Below are 16850 nucleotides of genomic sequence, written 5' to 3'. Positions count from 1 at the left end.
AATAGTGACTATACCGAGAGTTCTGTAGTTTTGTTATATGTTTGATCCATTCTGAGTTAATTTTTATATGTAGTGTGAAATAAGAGTCCAGTTTTTCACATGGGTATATCCAGCTGTCCCATCACTATTAGTTAAAAAGATTATGTTTCCCCCATAATTCCCCATGGAATTATCCAAAATTCAGTTGATTATAAATGTGAGTGAAGGTTTTTTCCTGGGCTCTCAATTCTGTTCCATTGATCTATGTGTCTAACCCATGTGACACTGTGTTGATTACAGTGGTTTTTTTTTTTTTTTTTTAAAGATTTTACTTATTTACTTGACAGACAGAGATCACAAGTAGGCAGAGAGGCAGGCAGAGAGAGAGAGGAAGAAGCAGGCTCCCTGCAAAGCAGAGAGCCCAATGTGGGGCTTGATCCTAGGACCCTGGGATCATGACCTGAGCCGAAGGCAGAGGCTTTAACCCACTGAGCCACCCAGGCATCCCGATTACAATGGTTTTGTAGGAAGTTTTGAAATTGGGACGTAGGAGTATGAGAGCTCCAATGTTGTTCTCCTTTTTCAAGATTGTTTTGGCTCTTCAAGATTCCTTAATATTCCATATGAATTTTAGGATCCCCTGCCAGATTCTGTGAAGAAAGCTGGATTTGATAGGATCGTGTTGAATCTGTGGATCAGTTTGGGGAGTACTGCCATTGTTTTCACCCATTGATTCATTTGCCTCTTCTAGAATTTTATATTAATGAAACCAGGCAGTATGTCCTCTTTTGTGTAAGGCTTCCTTTGCTCAGCATGATATTAATGAGATTTATTCCTGTTGTATATATCACTATTTCCATTTTTTATATTATGGTACTCTATTATATGAATATAATTAAATTTGTTTATCCATTCTCCTGTTGATGGACATGTGGACTATTTCTGACTGTTATGAACATTTGTGTACACATTATTTTTGTGGATGTATGTTTTCATTTCTCTTGAGTGAATACCTTAGAGCAGAATTGTGGGATCATGGTGTAGGTATATGTGTAGTCTTTAAGAAATTACCAGACCTTTCCCCAAAGTAATGCCATTTTACACTGTTACTAACAATGGGGAGTTTCAGGTGCAATTTATGAATCCTCACTGACATTAGATGTTGTGAGTCTCTTTAATTTTAGCCATTCTGGTGAGTGCATACTGATCCATTATTACGGTTGTAATTTGCATTTCCCATATGACTAACGATGTTAGACACTTCTTTCCGGGCTTATTGATCAGTTGTATATTTTTCTTTGTGAAGTGTCTGTTCAGGTGTTTCACTCACTTTAAATGTTGCATTGTTTGTCTTTTTATTACTGAGTTGAAGGAGTTCTTTACAAATACTAGATACCAGACCTTTGTTAGATACAGGTTTTGTGAATATTTTCTCCCCCAAATAGCTCATTATTCATTTTCTTAATGATGTCCTTTATTGAGCAGAGTTTTAAAATTTGATGAAAGTTAACTTCTTTTTGTTTTTATTGCTGTTGCTTTCAGAATACTTTTTAAGACATCTTTACCTACTCCTACACTAGAATATTTTCTTATGCTTTTTCCTAGAAAAATAATAGTTTTAGCATTTATTTATAGGTCTAGGACATATCATGAATTTCTGTGTGTGGTGAGAGGCAGGTGTTAAGTTTATTTTTCTCTCTATGGATCCTCCAGTACCATTTGTTGAAGAGACTTGCCTTTCCCCATTGGATTGAGTTGACTCTTTTCTCAAACATCAAATGATTGTAAAAATGCAGGTTTGTTTCTGTGCTCCCTATCCTACTCTATTGATCGACTTGTCTGTCTTAATGCCAGTAACACTCTCTGTTGATTACTGTGGCTTTATTATATGTCTTGAAGTCGAGTGGTGTTAGTCCTCTGACTTTGCTCTGCTCTTATTTTTTTTTTTTTTTTGAAAGATGACTGGCTATTCTTAATTCTTGTATTTCTTATAAATTTTAGAATTGGCTTCTCACTTCCTGCATAAAGTCTGGCAGAATTACAGTTGGGATTGTGTTGGATCTATGGATCAATTTGCAGAGAACGGATATCTTAACATTATTGAGCTTTCCAGTCTGTGAATACAGCATGTATCTCCACTTCCTTAGGTCTTTTCTGGCTTCCCATGAGCCCATTCTATTTTTTTTTGGAGTCACTTGTCCTGTCTCTCCCTTTTCTCTCATTTCCACTTCTTGGTTCTACAGTGCCCTGGTGACGAGGAAGTGTCCTACAGTGAGATTGCTGCTGGGATCTTTGGCAAATTAACTTATTAATAAAAAGAAGATAGAAAATGATATTTAATTCACAGAGTTTTGGAGAGCATTGTATTTTCTATATATTTTCTATAATTATATATTTCTATATATTTTTATATATAAATAAATTTTATATACAAATATATAAACAAAATATATATTATCTATTTTATACATAAATATAATTATATATTTCTATATATTTTCTATAATTTTCTATATAATCTCTCTATATATTCTATAATTTCTAAAGAGGACCCTTAGAAATAAAGACTCAATAAATGTTGGCTTTGTTTCAGACTGCCCTTCACGATCCAACTTAGTTTGGACCTGGTCCATGAAGCCCCATTCCTGAGATTTCTTCTTTCCTCACTCTGCTGTCTTACTTTCTCTGAAGAATTGAACACTTTTGCCTTGCGTGTGTCTGACACTCCTTTTTATCATAAACTGTCTGTAGGATCTGAGTTTTAGCTTCTTTTAGGTGCTTCTTTTAGGCTTAATACAGTACATCAGCTCCACGGAATGCTAAAAAGGCATCAAAAATTTTAACTTTATTTTTTCTGGGTGTGATTACATCCATTATCTTATGTTTTTGTCGGAAAAACAGTAAAGTTTGGCTTTATCCTCAATTACAGGTGAGAAAACTGAGGGACTCCAGGAGGGACTAAGAGCCAGCCATGAACAGTTAGGGACAGGGCTGGAGCTAGAACCCAGCTTCTGGATTTGAAGAATAATAGGATGCTGGAAAAAAATACACACACACACACACACACACACACACCCTGTGTATGCACAGGGTGCACGTGTGTGTGTGTGTGTGTGTTTATGTATACATATTATACAGAAAGCATGCTTAAAATTTCTCAAGCTCTGTAAGATGCTGGGACCATTTCCTTCAGGGCCAGCCAACAGCGCAAATCCTTCATGAGACGACATTTACATCTCATGACTGTGCTAAGCCAGTGAATAATATCATACAGGTTTAAAAGAATCTTAAGCTGCCGAGTGAACTTTGCCTTGTCATTCTGAAAAGCAGCCCAGTGGGGTGTATTGTGTGGTGCCAACATTTATTACTTGCCGGCTCTTCCTCACAAGGATAAAAGCTTACAGCTGCAGAGGCCGATCGGGAGGTCCTCAGCTCTCTTGGTCCTCTGCCCCCTGAAGGGTCCCGGCCCCCCTGCAGAAGAGCTCAGCCTGGCGTGAGGTCCTGCCACGCGTGGGCATGATGGGGAAGAGAGAGGAGCGCGTTATCTACCAAGCCTGTGAACAGACGACTTTAAAAAAACGTACTGCCTTCCAGAAGAAAGACCCACACGCTGAAAGGTTCATGAAGTACCTGTCGTTCATATTTAATTACTCGCTCCCACCTCTCTCGGCAAGATACTGGCATGTATGTCATATAGAGTATGGGGTCATACTTCAGGGCTTAATGTTTGCTCGCAAAATAAACATTGATCTTGCTTCCTCGGGAACAAGTCTGACCAGGGGGCTGCTGGGCATGGAGAGCAGGCTTTTTGCATTCAGATCCCTGCAAGTATGTTTTACTCATCACAATAAGCACGGGGTCTAGGGGTCCAAAAGAGTGTGTTGATTTCGTGATATTAGGAAACTTCATTTCTCACAAGTCTCTGCCCCAAACACCTGCTTCTAAGAACCTTCTGTGTGCGGGACGCTGTTGGCTTTAGGAGCTGCATGAGGTTGAATCCCCGTGAGAGCATCTGTGGCTCCCAGGGTACCCGGTGGGGGTGCAGAGCCTCGGAGGGGGCAGTGAACTTGGCCAGTGGCCGAACGAGCTCCCGGCTCCAAGCCTGTGGGTGCAGAGCCCGTATGAGTACAGCCTACAACACACTTCCTCCCACCCTACCTCTTTCCGTCCCCTTACCTCTCCCTTTCTCCTTTCCCTGGGAGAAAGGACATGACCGTCTGTGAGCCGCACTGATCTTTGTCACTCTGGTGTGCGGCCCCGTGTTGAATCATTCTCCCTTTCCTTAGCCTCTTCTTAGAATCCTTAGCCTTACATCTGGCTCTGCGTCTTGTCCCCATATCCTTCCTTTACCTCAGCGGTTGCCATAAACCTACAGAGATTGTAGTTTTTTTTTTTTTTTTTTTAAGATTATTTGTAAAGTTTTAACAAAGTCAGGGCTCACCCAGGTGATTTCCACAATGGGACCCCAAATCCACAGATAATAAAGGTAAAGAAAAAATTGTGGTTGGCATTCTGGAACTATGGGGCTGCGGATATGAAAAAAAAAATTATGGGTATGGCTTGTGCTAACTCCCTGAACTGTTTGAAGGACTGAGGTACTTGGGCCATTAAGCTTCCACGCGTCTATCCATATTGGCCATTCATTAAGAGACAGTGTAGCGTCAGGGTTAGGAGCTGGGGTGTGAAGCCAGATCACTTGCTTCCCTGTGACCTTTGGTAACTTCAGCTAACCTCTCTGCTCCTCTGTTTCTGTGTATGTAAAATGAGAATAATAATGATTGCTAACTTTTCAGGGAATGGAGAGGATTAAGGCAATCTGTGTGAAATACTTAAAATAGTGGGTGATACATTGAACACTCTGAAAGCATTTTAGTTATTATTACTATGAAGATGTGTCCACTATACTCCAGTATTCTGCCTCAGACCTTGGGATTCTGATGGACAGAACATCCCTGGCATCCTGGTACCTCCAGCTCAGGCGGAGAGAAAGAGAGAAAATGGCAAGAGTGCATTAGTGCACCAGGGGGACAGGCAGGTGATCTGGGGTGTATAGCTGAGTCCCCAGGAAGGGTTCCTGGGACGTTCAGGTGAGAACAATAGACCTGGAAAGAATGGCAGAGGTGTTCTAGTCAAACCCCCTTTGGGACCTAGGGTGCGTAAATGATTTGTCCCCATTTATCCCGAGGCTTTTTGGTAGGGCAAGGCTGAAACTGAGGTCGGGCCAGAGTGTTTCCCGTGGCCAAACGTTCTCCCTGAAGATGTAGGCCAGTTTGCCAAAATATATTCACTTCCTAAATCATTCTAATCAGCAATGCTTGATGCTGGGGGGAGCTTCTCCGAACTCAGACTTTAATTGTCTCTGGCTCCTGGGAGCTCTCCTGATAGTAATCTGTGCCAAACCATCAGAATAATGATGATGGCCATTGTCTTATGTTTACTTAAAAGTTGTCTATCCTGGTAACGATCACCTGGCAAAGAGAGAGACATATCCTGTTGGACATTTGTAAACATCTAGTTTGAGTTTAGAAATCTGGGCAACCAATCTTATCAAAGCCTGGCTCTCCCAGACCTGCGTGAGGAACATACAGGTACTGAAGTCAGTTGACTTGGAAACAGAATGGCTAGAACATCTTTTGGGAAGTATATGTTGGGTGGGGGGCATAAAAATTGATGGAAGACAGCATGAAAACCTTAAAGATTTCAGAAGGTTTATAATTTATGTGTAATGGGAAAAAAGACCTTACTCCTGAGATAATATCATGGGATAAATTAGAAACCACCAGCTGTATTATGGATATGTTTGTGGATATATGTGAAATGCAGGGAATGAAAATTTTTTTCTGTGAATGTAATTTAACAGGGGTACGATGATGAATAAGCTGTACGCCATAAGAGCACATTTGATATAATGTGTGTAATTTTCAACTTAAAACCATCATGCTTTAGAACTAGAAGGGACCTCAGAGATCAAACCAGATTGTAGCCGGAGGAATCAAATCCCAGAGATGAGTGGCTTTGCCTCTACTGCGGATAGAATCCAGATATTTAGGCCATTGTGTTGGGAGACTTTTTAGAACATAAGGCTTGATTGCTGTAGGCTGATTTTTTTTTTTTTTTTTTAAATACCAATAGTGGTCTTAGTATTGCTAATCAGAGCCAAACTAATTTCTTCTGGAAGGTGCCCGCCTCTTCAGCCCTTTGCATACGTGGATGCCTAATAAAAATACTTTCTGGTGCGCCTGGGTGGCTCAGTGGGTTAAAGCCTCTGTCTTCGGCTCAGGTCATGATCCCAGGGTCCTGGGATCCAGCCCATCTGGCTCTCTGCTCAGCAGGGAGTCTGCTTCCTCCTCTCTCTCTGCCTGCCTCTCTTGTGATCTCTTGTCCGTCAAAAAAATAAAGTCTTAAAAAAAAAAAAAAAACAAACCTTTCTGTGACCCCCCCCAATTAATATTCAGACATGTAAGTTTGGGGAAATTAGAACAGTATTATTTATCAAACTCTTCTTTTGTTTGAGCTATCAACGTGGCTTCTTGTGATTTCTCAGTTAGCTGATTTAAAAGAATTCAGAGAAAGTCATGTATGCTTTCCTTTTCCAAGAAAAATGCTGGTTGCTGGAGGGATTGAGTTTAATATAGTTTCATATCATAGAGGTTTTAATAATGCAGTCTAAAGTATTTGTACATGAATTCATTAAGCCCAGATTAGTCTTATTATAATTACTCAAAAAGTAATTCGATTTAAGAGAAAACATTTTAAATGGATATAAAATACACTGTTAGCTGGGAAGCCATACTGTTCTCCTTTATCAGCTCCATAAAGTACTAGCACATTCGAACATAACTTTCACAGTATACAGAATGCAATCATAAAAAGTATTATTCCTAAATCTATTTTTTTATGTTCTTTCAGTAGTTAAGAGCTTTATCCCTCTGTGCTAGGAATGAGATATACTAGGAGTAGCTTGTCGTAAAAATCTTCAGGGCTTCCTAGCTTGTATCTCTTACACTGCCTCCCCAAGTCAGGGCTGGCTGATGGGTTACAAGCACGCGGCCCAAGATGGATGTTGGTAGCACATTCCCTAGAAAATGTAGCAGGAAGGTACTTCAGGGCTTTAAGAAAAATTTTTTTCTTACTCACAAATACTAGAAGACATTTACTGACTGCCACGTGCCTTCAGAGGTCTGCCAATGACAGGCAACGTGTTGGTCTTCATTTCTAACATGAGAGAAGGTGAGGAGAGTACAGGAGCAAGGAACACCGTAGAACTTTCCCTAGCCAGCACCCAGAGGGAGACAGTGAAGAAAAAGCAGAGGGAGATAACGAGGCCTACGCGCATGAAAGAATGGGTGAGTGTTTGGCATCAAGGGCTGGAGACTGAGGAGGGAGGCCTAGTGCCCAGTCACCGTGACTCAGGGGGCTGCGTTCAGTTCGAGCCGCCTGAGGGAGCCTGGGGGAGACAGGAGGAGTGTGGAGATGGGCTCGTGGCCACACGGCTGCCTGAGCTGTCTGGCTTTGGAGACACAGGAGACTAATCACAGCTCCGGGTGGTGCCATGGAGGCCATGCCGGGGCTCTGGAGGAGCCTTGGCGCTGGCCGTACTCCAGGAGAGCACAGACTTGCACCTGGATAGGAAGGGGCTCCACTTAAGTGGTCTGTTGTGTTCAGACTTTAAAATTTATTTAATCAAGCAGCAGAACCCTTTATTTATTCTTAAAGGCAAATTCTTCATAGAACTCTACTGTGTCCAGCAGAATGGGTCTTAATCCTGCTGTCCCCATGCCCCTACCTTCTTTGAACCCTAGGCTTCTGGGAGTGTGGTTTCAAACTTGAGTCAAAGCTCAGGGCAGGGCTGGGTGAGCCCTTTACATGGTGACCTTGAGAAATAATGACAGGTCTAGAAGAGATAGGCAATCTCAGAAGGGTGAGTGGTGCCAAAAGAGAAAGGCCAGGCCCTGGCTTTGTGGAACTTCTGAGTTTCAGGCACAACTCTTCAGATCACAAGTGTTTGGAGATAGGACGTCCTTGGGTCTCTGATTTCACACATTAAAAATAGTTCATTCATCGCGTAATATTTGAGAATGGCTTTAGAGTTTCTTAATGGCATGTAGCTACATGACAAGAAGGAATTAAAATGATCATTTTATTTTAATGTTTTTTTTTCCCCCGATACTTTTCCAGTCCTATACAAGTCATGAAGGCTTCTCAAATAGTAGTCCATCAATACATGTGTGTTGACTAATAATCCTACAGTTTATAGAATTCTTTTGGAGTACTAGTTACAGTGCATTTTTATATATATTACCTCATTTAATCTCCACAGCATGAGGAGGTAGCACAGAAGTGAGCTACTGTTAATTTGTATGTTGCTAATGAGAAATGCATGGCTTGGGAAGGTTAAAGTCATTTGCCCAAGGTCACACAGTCAGGCGTGGAACCGGCTCTGACTTCAAGACCTGAGCTCTTTTCTATGCTATCCTATTGCTTATTATTACAATAACATTAACTTTCACTCATTGAACATGTACCATAAACCAGCTAGTACGTGCTAATTGCTTCACATGCATCTTGGCTATCCCTTTGAGTCTAAAAAGAAAGTTATATTATTTTTATATTTTTTATTTTTATATTTTTATATTTTATAAATGAAAAAACTAAGACCCAGGGGGGTTAAATAGCTAGTCCAACATGGCTAGGATGGTGAACTAGCAAGGATTTGAGCTGCTTTGATCTGATGCCAAAGTCCCTCTCTCTATTCTGATTAAATTACCCAACCTGATCCTCATCATAGCCTCAAGGTAGGGAAGAAGCTTATCTCTCCCATTCATGGTTTATAGATGGGAACACTGGCTACAGGAGGTTACCCCTGGCTGGGGGCTAGGACCCAGTCTTAGGTCATGGGATCCAGTGGCCATAATTATGTGGTAACATGGCAGTGGATCATATCTGAGAGAGGAGGAATTAGCGCAGCCCTCCTTGGGAAACCCACCTGCCATTTTTTGAACCTTGGCTTTATCAATATCAAGAGAACTACTCTGGAGTGCTGGTGTAAGACGAGAGAGGAGGCATTGGTGTGCCCACTTTTCAACATAGAAAAGAAAGAATTCACTTCATTCATAGAGATTTACAGCAGTATGCAGACTGAATTCTAGTTACTCTTCATATTCATGGGTAAAGCTGGCTGGATTTTGAAATTTGGTGAGGGGGTAGCTCTGTCTTGAAACTGATTTTGGTTAATGGTGAACCTTAGCCCATTCAAGAAAGCCTCGTTCATTTCACCTGTTCCCTATGTCCCTCCCTTGGCCCCTGGTTAGTGGGTCCCAGTAAAATTTACAGTGCTTTACTGTAAAAGCACTTGTACTTGAAAGAGAATTTTCTTTCTGTAGCTCAAACCACAGGAGGACTCACAAGACAGCTATCTCCCCAGGTGAGACTTCTTAAATGGGAGTTAAGTGCATGCATTTTCAAGAAACTAAACTCCCCTCATATATAATTTAACCTAGAAAAGAAAGCAAAATTGAAAGAGTAGTATGATTACATTGTTTGAGAACTGGTAACTTTCCCTCCCCTAGTCTTATGGAAGTCAGGCACACTTTCACTGTTTGGCATATCTTGAATACTGTGGGGTGTGGGCTAAGTGTGATATTGTAATAATAGTGAAGGTTTCTCTAACCATAGCCATGGACTGTGGATTGAAATAGTAAATTATTCCTAGCAAACTGAATGGGCAATAAGACTGCCATCCAGTTCTCCCCATAAAATAAAGCAATAGATAAATAAAGGAGAGCCAACTCACTTAACCCGCGTGGCTCGGTGCACTGCTAATTATTAACCCAGGCACAAGAGAGGGGTTCGCCCAGAGTGTAGTTAAATCATTTTTAATAGAGGTAAACACTAGCCATGTGAATGAGTAGCACTCAAGAAAGTTTTTAATCAGCAACGTTTAGGAATCACCCAGCCTAATTGCCATAACTTATTAATAATAATAAGTAAGTAATCTAGTCTTTTTATGGCCCTGTCTCTGGAGGACTCAGTGCATTAAAGATCTCTGGGGTGTGAATCTCTCAGCAGCTGTGCGAGAGGAGGGCAAGTACCCCTGATGCTCACTCCTAATGGAAGAAACTGGACATGGAGGCTAAGAAAGACAAATATGCGTTCCCTCTCACTTTCTTCTTCCCACAGCTGAGTCACCCACTTCTCCTTGGCCTTTCTTCTATCTGTAGGACCGAATGGCTCCAGGGGGTGGGGGAAGGGCTGGAAAACAGGCTGCCTTTGTTCACGTGAATGGCTGGGCTTGAGGGAACTGAGTGTGAGCAGAGCGTTGTCTGCAGGGGTTTATTTCCTCTGCACAAGCGTCTCTGGTGTCCTTTGGCCTCAACCTGGCCGTGGCTGGGTGGCTGCTGGCACCTCCCAGCTCTGTGCTTGTGTGATTCCCCACTCCTGGGAGAGCAGGAAAGATGGCGCTGGGTGTTACCCTCAGAGTGAGTGTTCACAGCAGCCGATGGGAGAACGTTTGTGTAAATGATCTAACTTAAATACTGCCCAAGACCAAAGTGCGGGCATTGAAATATCCCTGGGTCATCAACAAGGAACTTCAAGTTCAGAGCGTGTAAGTGATCAACTACCGTATGATTCCTCGTGATCGGTCAGCCTGCAAGGCAAATATCACACTCAGGTTTGAGACCGTTTGAGTTTTATGAGTGATGAGTCCCTTTGACTTGGGGGTGATGGGCACAAACACCAGAGTACATGATGTTAAGAGTGTTTCTGTGGCTAATATCTCCTGAGAGCCGGAATTTGTGGGAAGGTAAAATGTAATCAAACAGCGCAGGATTTACCTTCTTCTTACTTGTTTTTGGTTCTTCTGTCCATGAATCATTTGAGCCCGGGTCTAGATGGCTGTTTCAGTCTAGCAAAGTGAAATTTTGAAGACGGTGCCCAAGCCGTTATTATCCAGAGGAAAGAGCTAACTAATGCTAAGAACGGAATGATTTATGCCACAGACTACAAAAGACATAAATTTAGAGTGTAAATTACAAGATAACTCATGTGCAAAATTGTTGTAATATTTATACTAGTGTTTATTAAAACTTACATTTGAATGAAAAGGTGCAAAATGTAAATGAAGCTGAAAAACTTTTTTTTTTCCTTAAATCTAAAATAGCCTATATGAGAATCAAGAGAGCTTTTTGGAATTAGAAGACATGAATAGCACTCTATGCAGATTTATCTGCTAAAGCATGAAATATACAGTGAAGCTGGAAGGAATAACGTGACTAAATCCCTGCCTGAAGTTCTTCCCTCCCCTCCCCTGATACTCTCCAGTGACTCCAATCAGTACTGAATTTCGAAGGAAGCCATCCCTGTCAAAAGCCGTGGAGAGGGTGAGGATCCTGGACGGATGTCGAGACTGGATCCGTATTTGAGAGACTAATCTTATTTCACTGATGTTTTCAAGGTTGGAAATTTTTGTCCGGATTCATTAGAGGAGAATGATAAATCTCTAATTTGTACTTTGCTAATAATAGGATGAGCTTTTGTGCTTCATTAAGGTTAAATGGATCTCATGTAGTCCTCGCTGAGTCTTTAGGGCCATGTGTGATCTTGGGAAGAGTCTCCTACTTCTGTGGGACTCAGTGTCCTCATCTGTAAAGTGAGGGGGTTGGACCAGATGAGCACTGAGACACACTAGCCCTCTTTCCTTCCTTCCCGTGTGGGAGCATACCACACCAGGCAGTGAGGACCCACAAAGATGATTAAAACACGTAACTCTTGTCCTCGGGAGCTCACGGTCTACATAAATAACTAATTATAATATGAGCGGTAATTGCAACGTGCACACATTACTCTAGGGGCACAGAGGTGGAAACAGTGACTTCCTGTCTGTGGGGATAGGCTGTGTGAAACTTCGCAGTGGCTGTAACATTGGAAGGGTGAGGAGGAGGGCTCCTTCCGGTGTGCAGGCTGGTCAGAGGGTGGGTGGTTCTGATGGTGCGTTCCAGGCAGCAGATGCATGTGGCAGGTGTATTTAGGAAGCCACATGTGGTCTGGATCTCATGGTCTCCGGACAGTATGGAGTTGTGGGGGCAGTGCTAGCCACACACTGCTGGGTCAAAACCTGTGTCAATGAAGAATGATTGAAGTTAGGAGGTAATATACTGCTTATATATGTTAGGGCAGAGCCGGCTGTCTTGTAACAGACCACTATGCCCATTTACAATCCCAGTTAGCTTTTGTGAGTATGAGGGATGGGGTGGTGTTCTTAGCCTGCTCCCTGGGCATCGTGAGCCTACAGCCTGTGATCCCTGAGCCACAGCCTGGCTGCGCCCTGGGGAGCTTGTGTATGGCTTATGAAAGATGTCCCTCGCGAGCATCACATCTGCACCAGCAGAATGAGAACTGCTCCCACGGGGATTCTGTCCTTGTGGGCTGCTCAGTCTACCAGGTGCGTATTTCTTCTTTGAAAGGTGCATGTGCCCCTTTCGTCTCCACTCTCTGTGACCTTGTAAGTAAGGAGCTGATGTTGTAGCTGTTGAATGGCAGCAAATTCGATGTTGACGATACAGTTCTTATGTAGTTTTTTTTTTTTTTTGAAAATTTTATTTATTTATTTGACAGGCAGAGATCACAGTTAGGCAGAGAGGCAGGCAGAGAGAGAGGAAGGGAAGCAGGTTCCCTGCTGAGCAGAGAGCCCGATGTGAATCCCAGGACCCTGAGATCATGAAGAGCCGCCGAAGGCAGAGGCTTTAACCCACTAAGCCACCCAGGTGCCCCTCTTATGTAGTTTTTAATATGAAGATAAAGTTTTAAAATTCAGAGTATAGATGAAAAGCATGGCGTTGTTAAAAAACTAAAATAATACAGAAGTGCTTACGTAAGTTTTAAAGATGTGACCCCACATTTCATCACTGAAGACAAACATTTCCATGGCTGTCTGTCTGCATGGAGATAGACGCAGGCATACACCCACGAAAGTGGGCTCAGGATACATGTTTCACGTTGCTGTCTGATTTCTTTTCCTTCAAATGCAATCTAAGTCTTTAAATAATCATTTTAAATGGCTGCACCATAATCCATCGTGTGGGATAAATTATTTGTGGTTTGATTCCCTGGGGACAAACAGTCAATATCCATCATTTTGCCATTATACACAATGCTGCGATGAACATCCTTGTAGACTTACTCAGTGCCTCGAGTTATTTCCTTAGATTAAGTTCCTGAAAGCAGTACAGTTAGGTCAAGGACTATATAGTTAGCACTTCCTTACATCTTGTCAAGCTCTCTTCCAGAAGTTTTGTACCTATCTGCAGCCCCATTAGCAGGGCAGGCATTGGCTCACGTCTGGGTGGGACTGTGTTCCTACCAGCACTGTCTTCCATCTTGAAGTTACTGAGTCAGAGATGTGAGCGGCCAAGAGTACTTCTGGGGTGACTGGGAGGCAGTAGAAGCAGGACGAGCCTGAATGAAAAGGACCTGACGTCTGCACATCTGTTCACCAAAAGATATGTACAAACAGACTCATCACCATGCCTAACTGTCAAACACTGAAAACAATCCACATGTCCATTAAGATTACAAGGGGAAAATAAATTAGGGCATAATTGCACTGTGGAATACTACATGGGAAAGAGAATGAATGATCCACTATTACATGCTACATGGGGCATGGGTGACTCCCACAATTGCTGTGCAGCAAAAAAACCCCAAAAAAGACAGAAAGCAAAAAATACATAACATATGAGTCCATTTATATAAAGTCTATAAACAGGAAAAAGTGAATGTAAGCTGTTAGATGCCTTGTTGGTGGTTACCCTTAGGGGATATTAGTGACTTCTTGTTCATTTATGCCTTTTGCTAGACGTATGTTTCCCAGGGCCAGACAGAGTGCTTGGCATGTGGCCTCCCCAGTATTTGTTGAAAAAAATTAATATTTTTTCATCTTTTAACAGACTTTGACCTAGGATTAATGTGAAGACATGGTAACATTAGTTGCGAGTTATGAAGCAGAGAATTCATACGAATGTTTTTTTCTGGGATTTAAATATGGAACCCTTGTATATTTGTAGATGATTCCTCTGTTTCTTCTGTTGTGTGGCATTGTTGCTTTTGTGTTATATATAAACCAGTCAGACACTTAGTGGTGGGTGAGGAGACGGGTTTTGGAATCAGATCTTTGGGTTCAATGCTGAGCCTATTGCTTACTCCTCCGTGGCCTTGGATGAGGGACCCAACCTTCTCCAATCTCACTTTCAATAGTTTAATAAGGATGAGAATACAACCTACTCTATGGGGTCGTTGTGAAAAATAATATTATTAATATTAATGACAACCACCGAATTCTGTTTGCTATGTGCTGGACACTAACCTAAGCTCTTAAAACAGAGGACATTATTTGTTTGGTCTTTCCAGTACTCCTATCTATTTGTGGTTTGGGAAACGTAAGCCACAGCATTAGTAAGTGTTGAGCCAGAACTTAAACCCAGGAGTTCCATCCCAGAGCCCGAGCTCTTGACCACTACCTCTGAGTTAAAGGAAGTACTGTGCCCAGAGCGCTCAACGAAGTCAGCATCTGTTAGCTGTGATGATGGTCGTTGTCATTTTCAGCATCATGATTAATGTGTTTTTCTCCTCTCTCTCCCCCTGCTCTCCTCTCTTGTTTCTCCGCCCTCCTGGCAGATATGTTCCAGCAAGGTAAGTTCACGGTCTCCTGCCTGCTTCTCCACTGGCTGTGCTCTTTTGGGAACAAGGGTGTTGTCTGTGCGCAGAGGGTTATGGAACTTTTCATTGGCTGTGGACTCGTCACCGCGGCTTTAGGAGACACTATGGGGGCAATAGCCTGAGGTGGCCTGAAGTGCCATCGGCCCCTCTGGGCCTCTGCTTGTCCCACCTCTGCCTCTGGACCATGCCTGGAGGTGGGGCCTGGACCGTCTGAGCAGGCACAATGGGGACAGTCATGGCTGGATGCACGTCAGGGAACAGCATGCTTGGGACTTGTGGGACGGTGAGGAGCAGGTGTCTCTGGGGTAAGGGTTCATCCGGAAGGCCCTATCCCTCAGGGCTCCTGTACAGGGCCAGCTACCGCTGGGGCAGGGCTCCCGATGCTGGCTCCTTGTAGGGGTTTCTTTTTTCTGCCAAACAAACATGTCGCTGTCCTGAGAGGAGGTGCAGACAAGACCCTGGCAGGATACCTTCAACCCAGGTGTCCCTGGCAACCCCTCCAGCTGGGCCTGTGACAGAGATGGGCCGGCGAGGGCATGCAGTATCTACCCTATTTCTCCAGCCAAGGTCATGCGTTCTCGGGAGCCAGAGATGGAAAGTTGAACTGCGTCTTCCCATGCACATTTTCATCCTCACCGGGGATGCACAGCCAGTACCTGTGCTCTGGGATGCTGAGGGAGACTCGTGTGCGTGGCCTCGTTGAACTTGCCAGACACATGTGAAGGAGGTGCGGCCTCCACCCCCTCTTTTTTAAAATCACAGTCTGGAACCATTGGGTAGCATCGACAGGGCATAACTATATTCAGGCCGGGAAATACGTTTGTGGCACACGTTTGCTATGTCTCTCTTGAATCCACGGCTGGCACAGAAGAAAAGACACCAGTTTAAAAATACATTTTGGCATCCCATAAATAGCTTCCGAATAATCTCCCAGGCTTGATATTTTCACAACGATTATTTCAGCCCAAACATGCGGCGTGTGTTGTGGAGAATGTCTGCCTGCTCTCTCTGATAGAAGCGCATTTGTGGGTAACAATGAGGGGACTGTTGTGTTTGTCTTTTAAGAGTCTGGAGTCATAGACCTACTTTTATAAATAATTCATAAATCCCAACAAGCTATAAGTAATACGTTCCATTTGGCTAGAGACTAAGAGATGAGCAAAATTGAAAAGGTGCCGTGACTGTTGATGTACTGAAGTCCTTGCTGTCAGGGCCCCCTTGCTCCGTGTGTGTCCTTCCTTGACAAACTGGGGGCCTATGGCGACACTCTGGGAGGAGAAGAAGGTTTTATTTTGCATGAACTAGACTACAGGCGCCATGCAACGCTGCATTGTGTTCCTCCTTTTGAGACACAAAACGCTTGGGTTTAGGAGGTCTCTCTGGTGCACGAGTGCCGAGGTCCCGGAAGAACAGGGAGAGAAAAGGCTTCTAAGGGGTCTGGTTTTCCTTCGAACGATCGTGAGCATTCACGGCTGTCATGGTTGGTATAAAAAATGGCTTATTAGGGCTCCCGATGTCAAGTTTGCCTCCTTTTATTATCCATCATGCCACTGGATTGATGGGGTTTGCCTGTCAGTAACAGTGATATGCAGAGCAAAAGTTATAATCATCTGCAAATCACTGGCTATCGGGACTTGAGAGCCTCTTCCAGACATGGAAGCTGCTAGCCGCCTGTCGCCCCACGGGAGGGTGGGCAGCAGCTCCCGCGTATGGTATTACTAGGATTTCAAGTGAAGAGAGCTCAACTGGCTTTTGTGAATTATTTACATGGTACTGGCCTCCTAGGACCAGTTCATAGGGAGGCACGTTCTCTGAGATGGTAGCCAAGAACCCGCCACCTGGTGCCCCCTCCTGACTTTTGCTTCTGGCCATCCTGTGGAGGAAATAAGTGCCCAGTAAAATGCGACGGTTCCGATGTGTTGGTGATGATCAAGTGAGACCAAAAGGTCTGTGGCTTACAGAGTCCAAAACGCGTCTGGGCCATGTCTTCTGTGGCTGAAACTCTGTTCCAGAATTGTGTCATTGATTTGAAGCGTGCAGTGGGGCCCCAGAGGGCTCTGGAAATAAGCAACCAGAAAACTGTGGCTTTAGATGAACAGCAGGAGGGGGCCGTCCACCCACACACACAGTGGGAACTCCGAGCGGCTGGGGCTTCC

The 16850-nt window shown here is 43.4% G+C and overlaps 1 protein-coding gene across 5 annotated transcripts in view; it reads left to right on the top strand.

Annotated features, from left to right (window-relative positions):
- The window catches only part of GFRA1 (GDNF family receptor alpha 1), a 202833-nt gene that overhangs the window by 47155 nt on the left and 138828 nt on the right, over positions 1-16850 (top strand). For 4 of the 5 annotated variants that reach the window (XM_032313346.1, XM_032313349.1, XM_032313347.1 and 1 more), the window contains exon 5: positions 14653-14667. The exons of the other annotated variant lie outside the window; for it this stretch is intronic. In XM_032313346.1, the coding sequence (XP_032169237.1) occupies positions 14653-14667 (15 nt within the window). The remainder of the gene's footprint in view (positions 1-14652; positions 14668-16850) is intronic. 5 annotated transcript variants of the gene reach the window in all.

The sequence above is a fragment of the Mustela erminea genome, chromosome 14 (assembly GCF_009829155.1).
Source record: "Mustela erminea isolate mMusErm1 chromosome 14, mMusErm1.Pri, whole genome shotgun sequence".
NCBI classification, from domain to species: Eukaryota; Metazoa; Chordata; class Mammalia; order Carnivora; family Mustelidae; genus Mustela; species Mustela erminea.
Note: the sequence above shows the minus strand (reverse complement) of the source record. Positions and strands in the feature narration are given on the sequence as shown.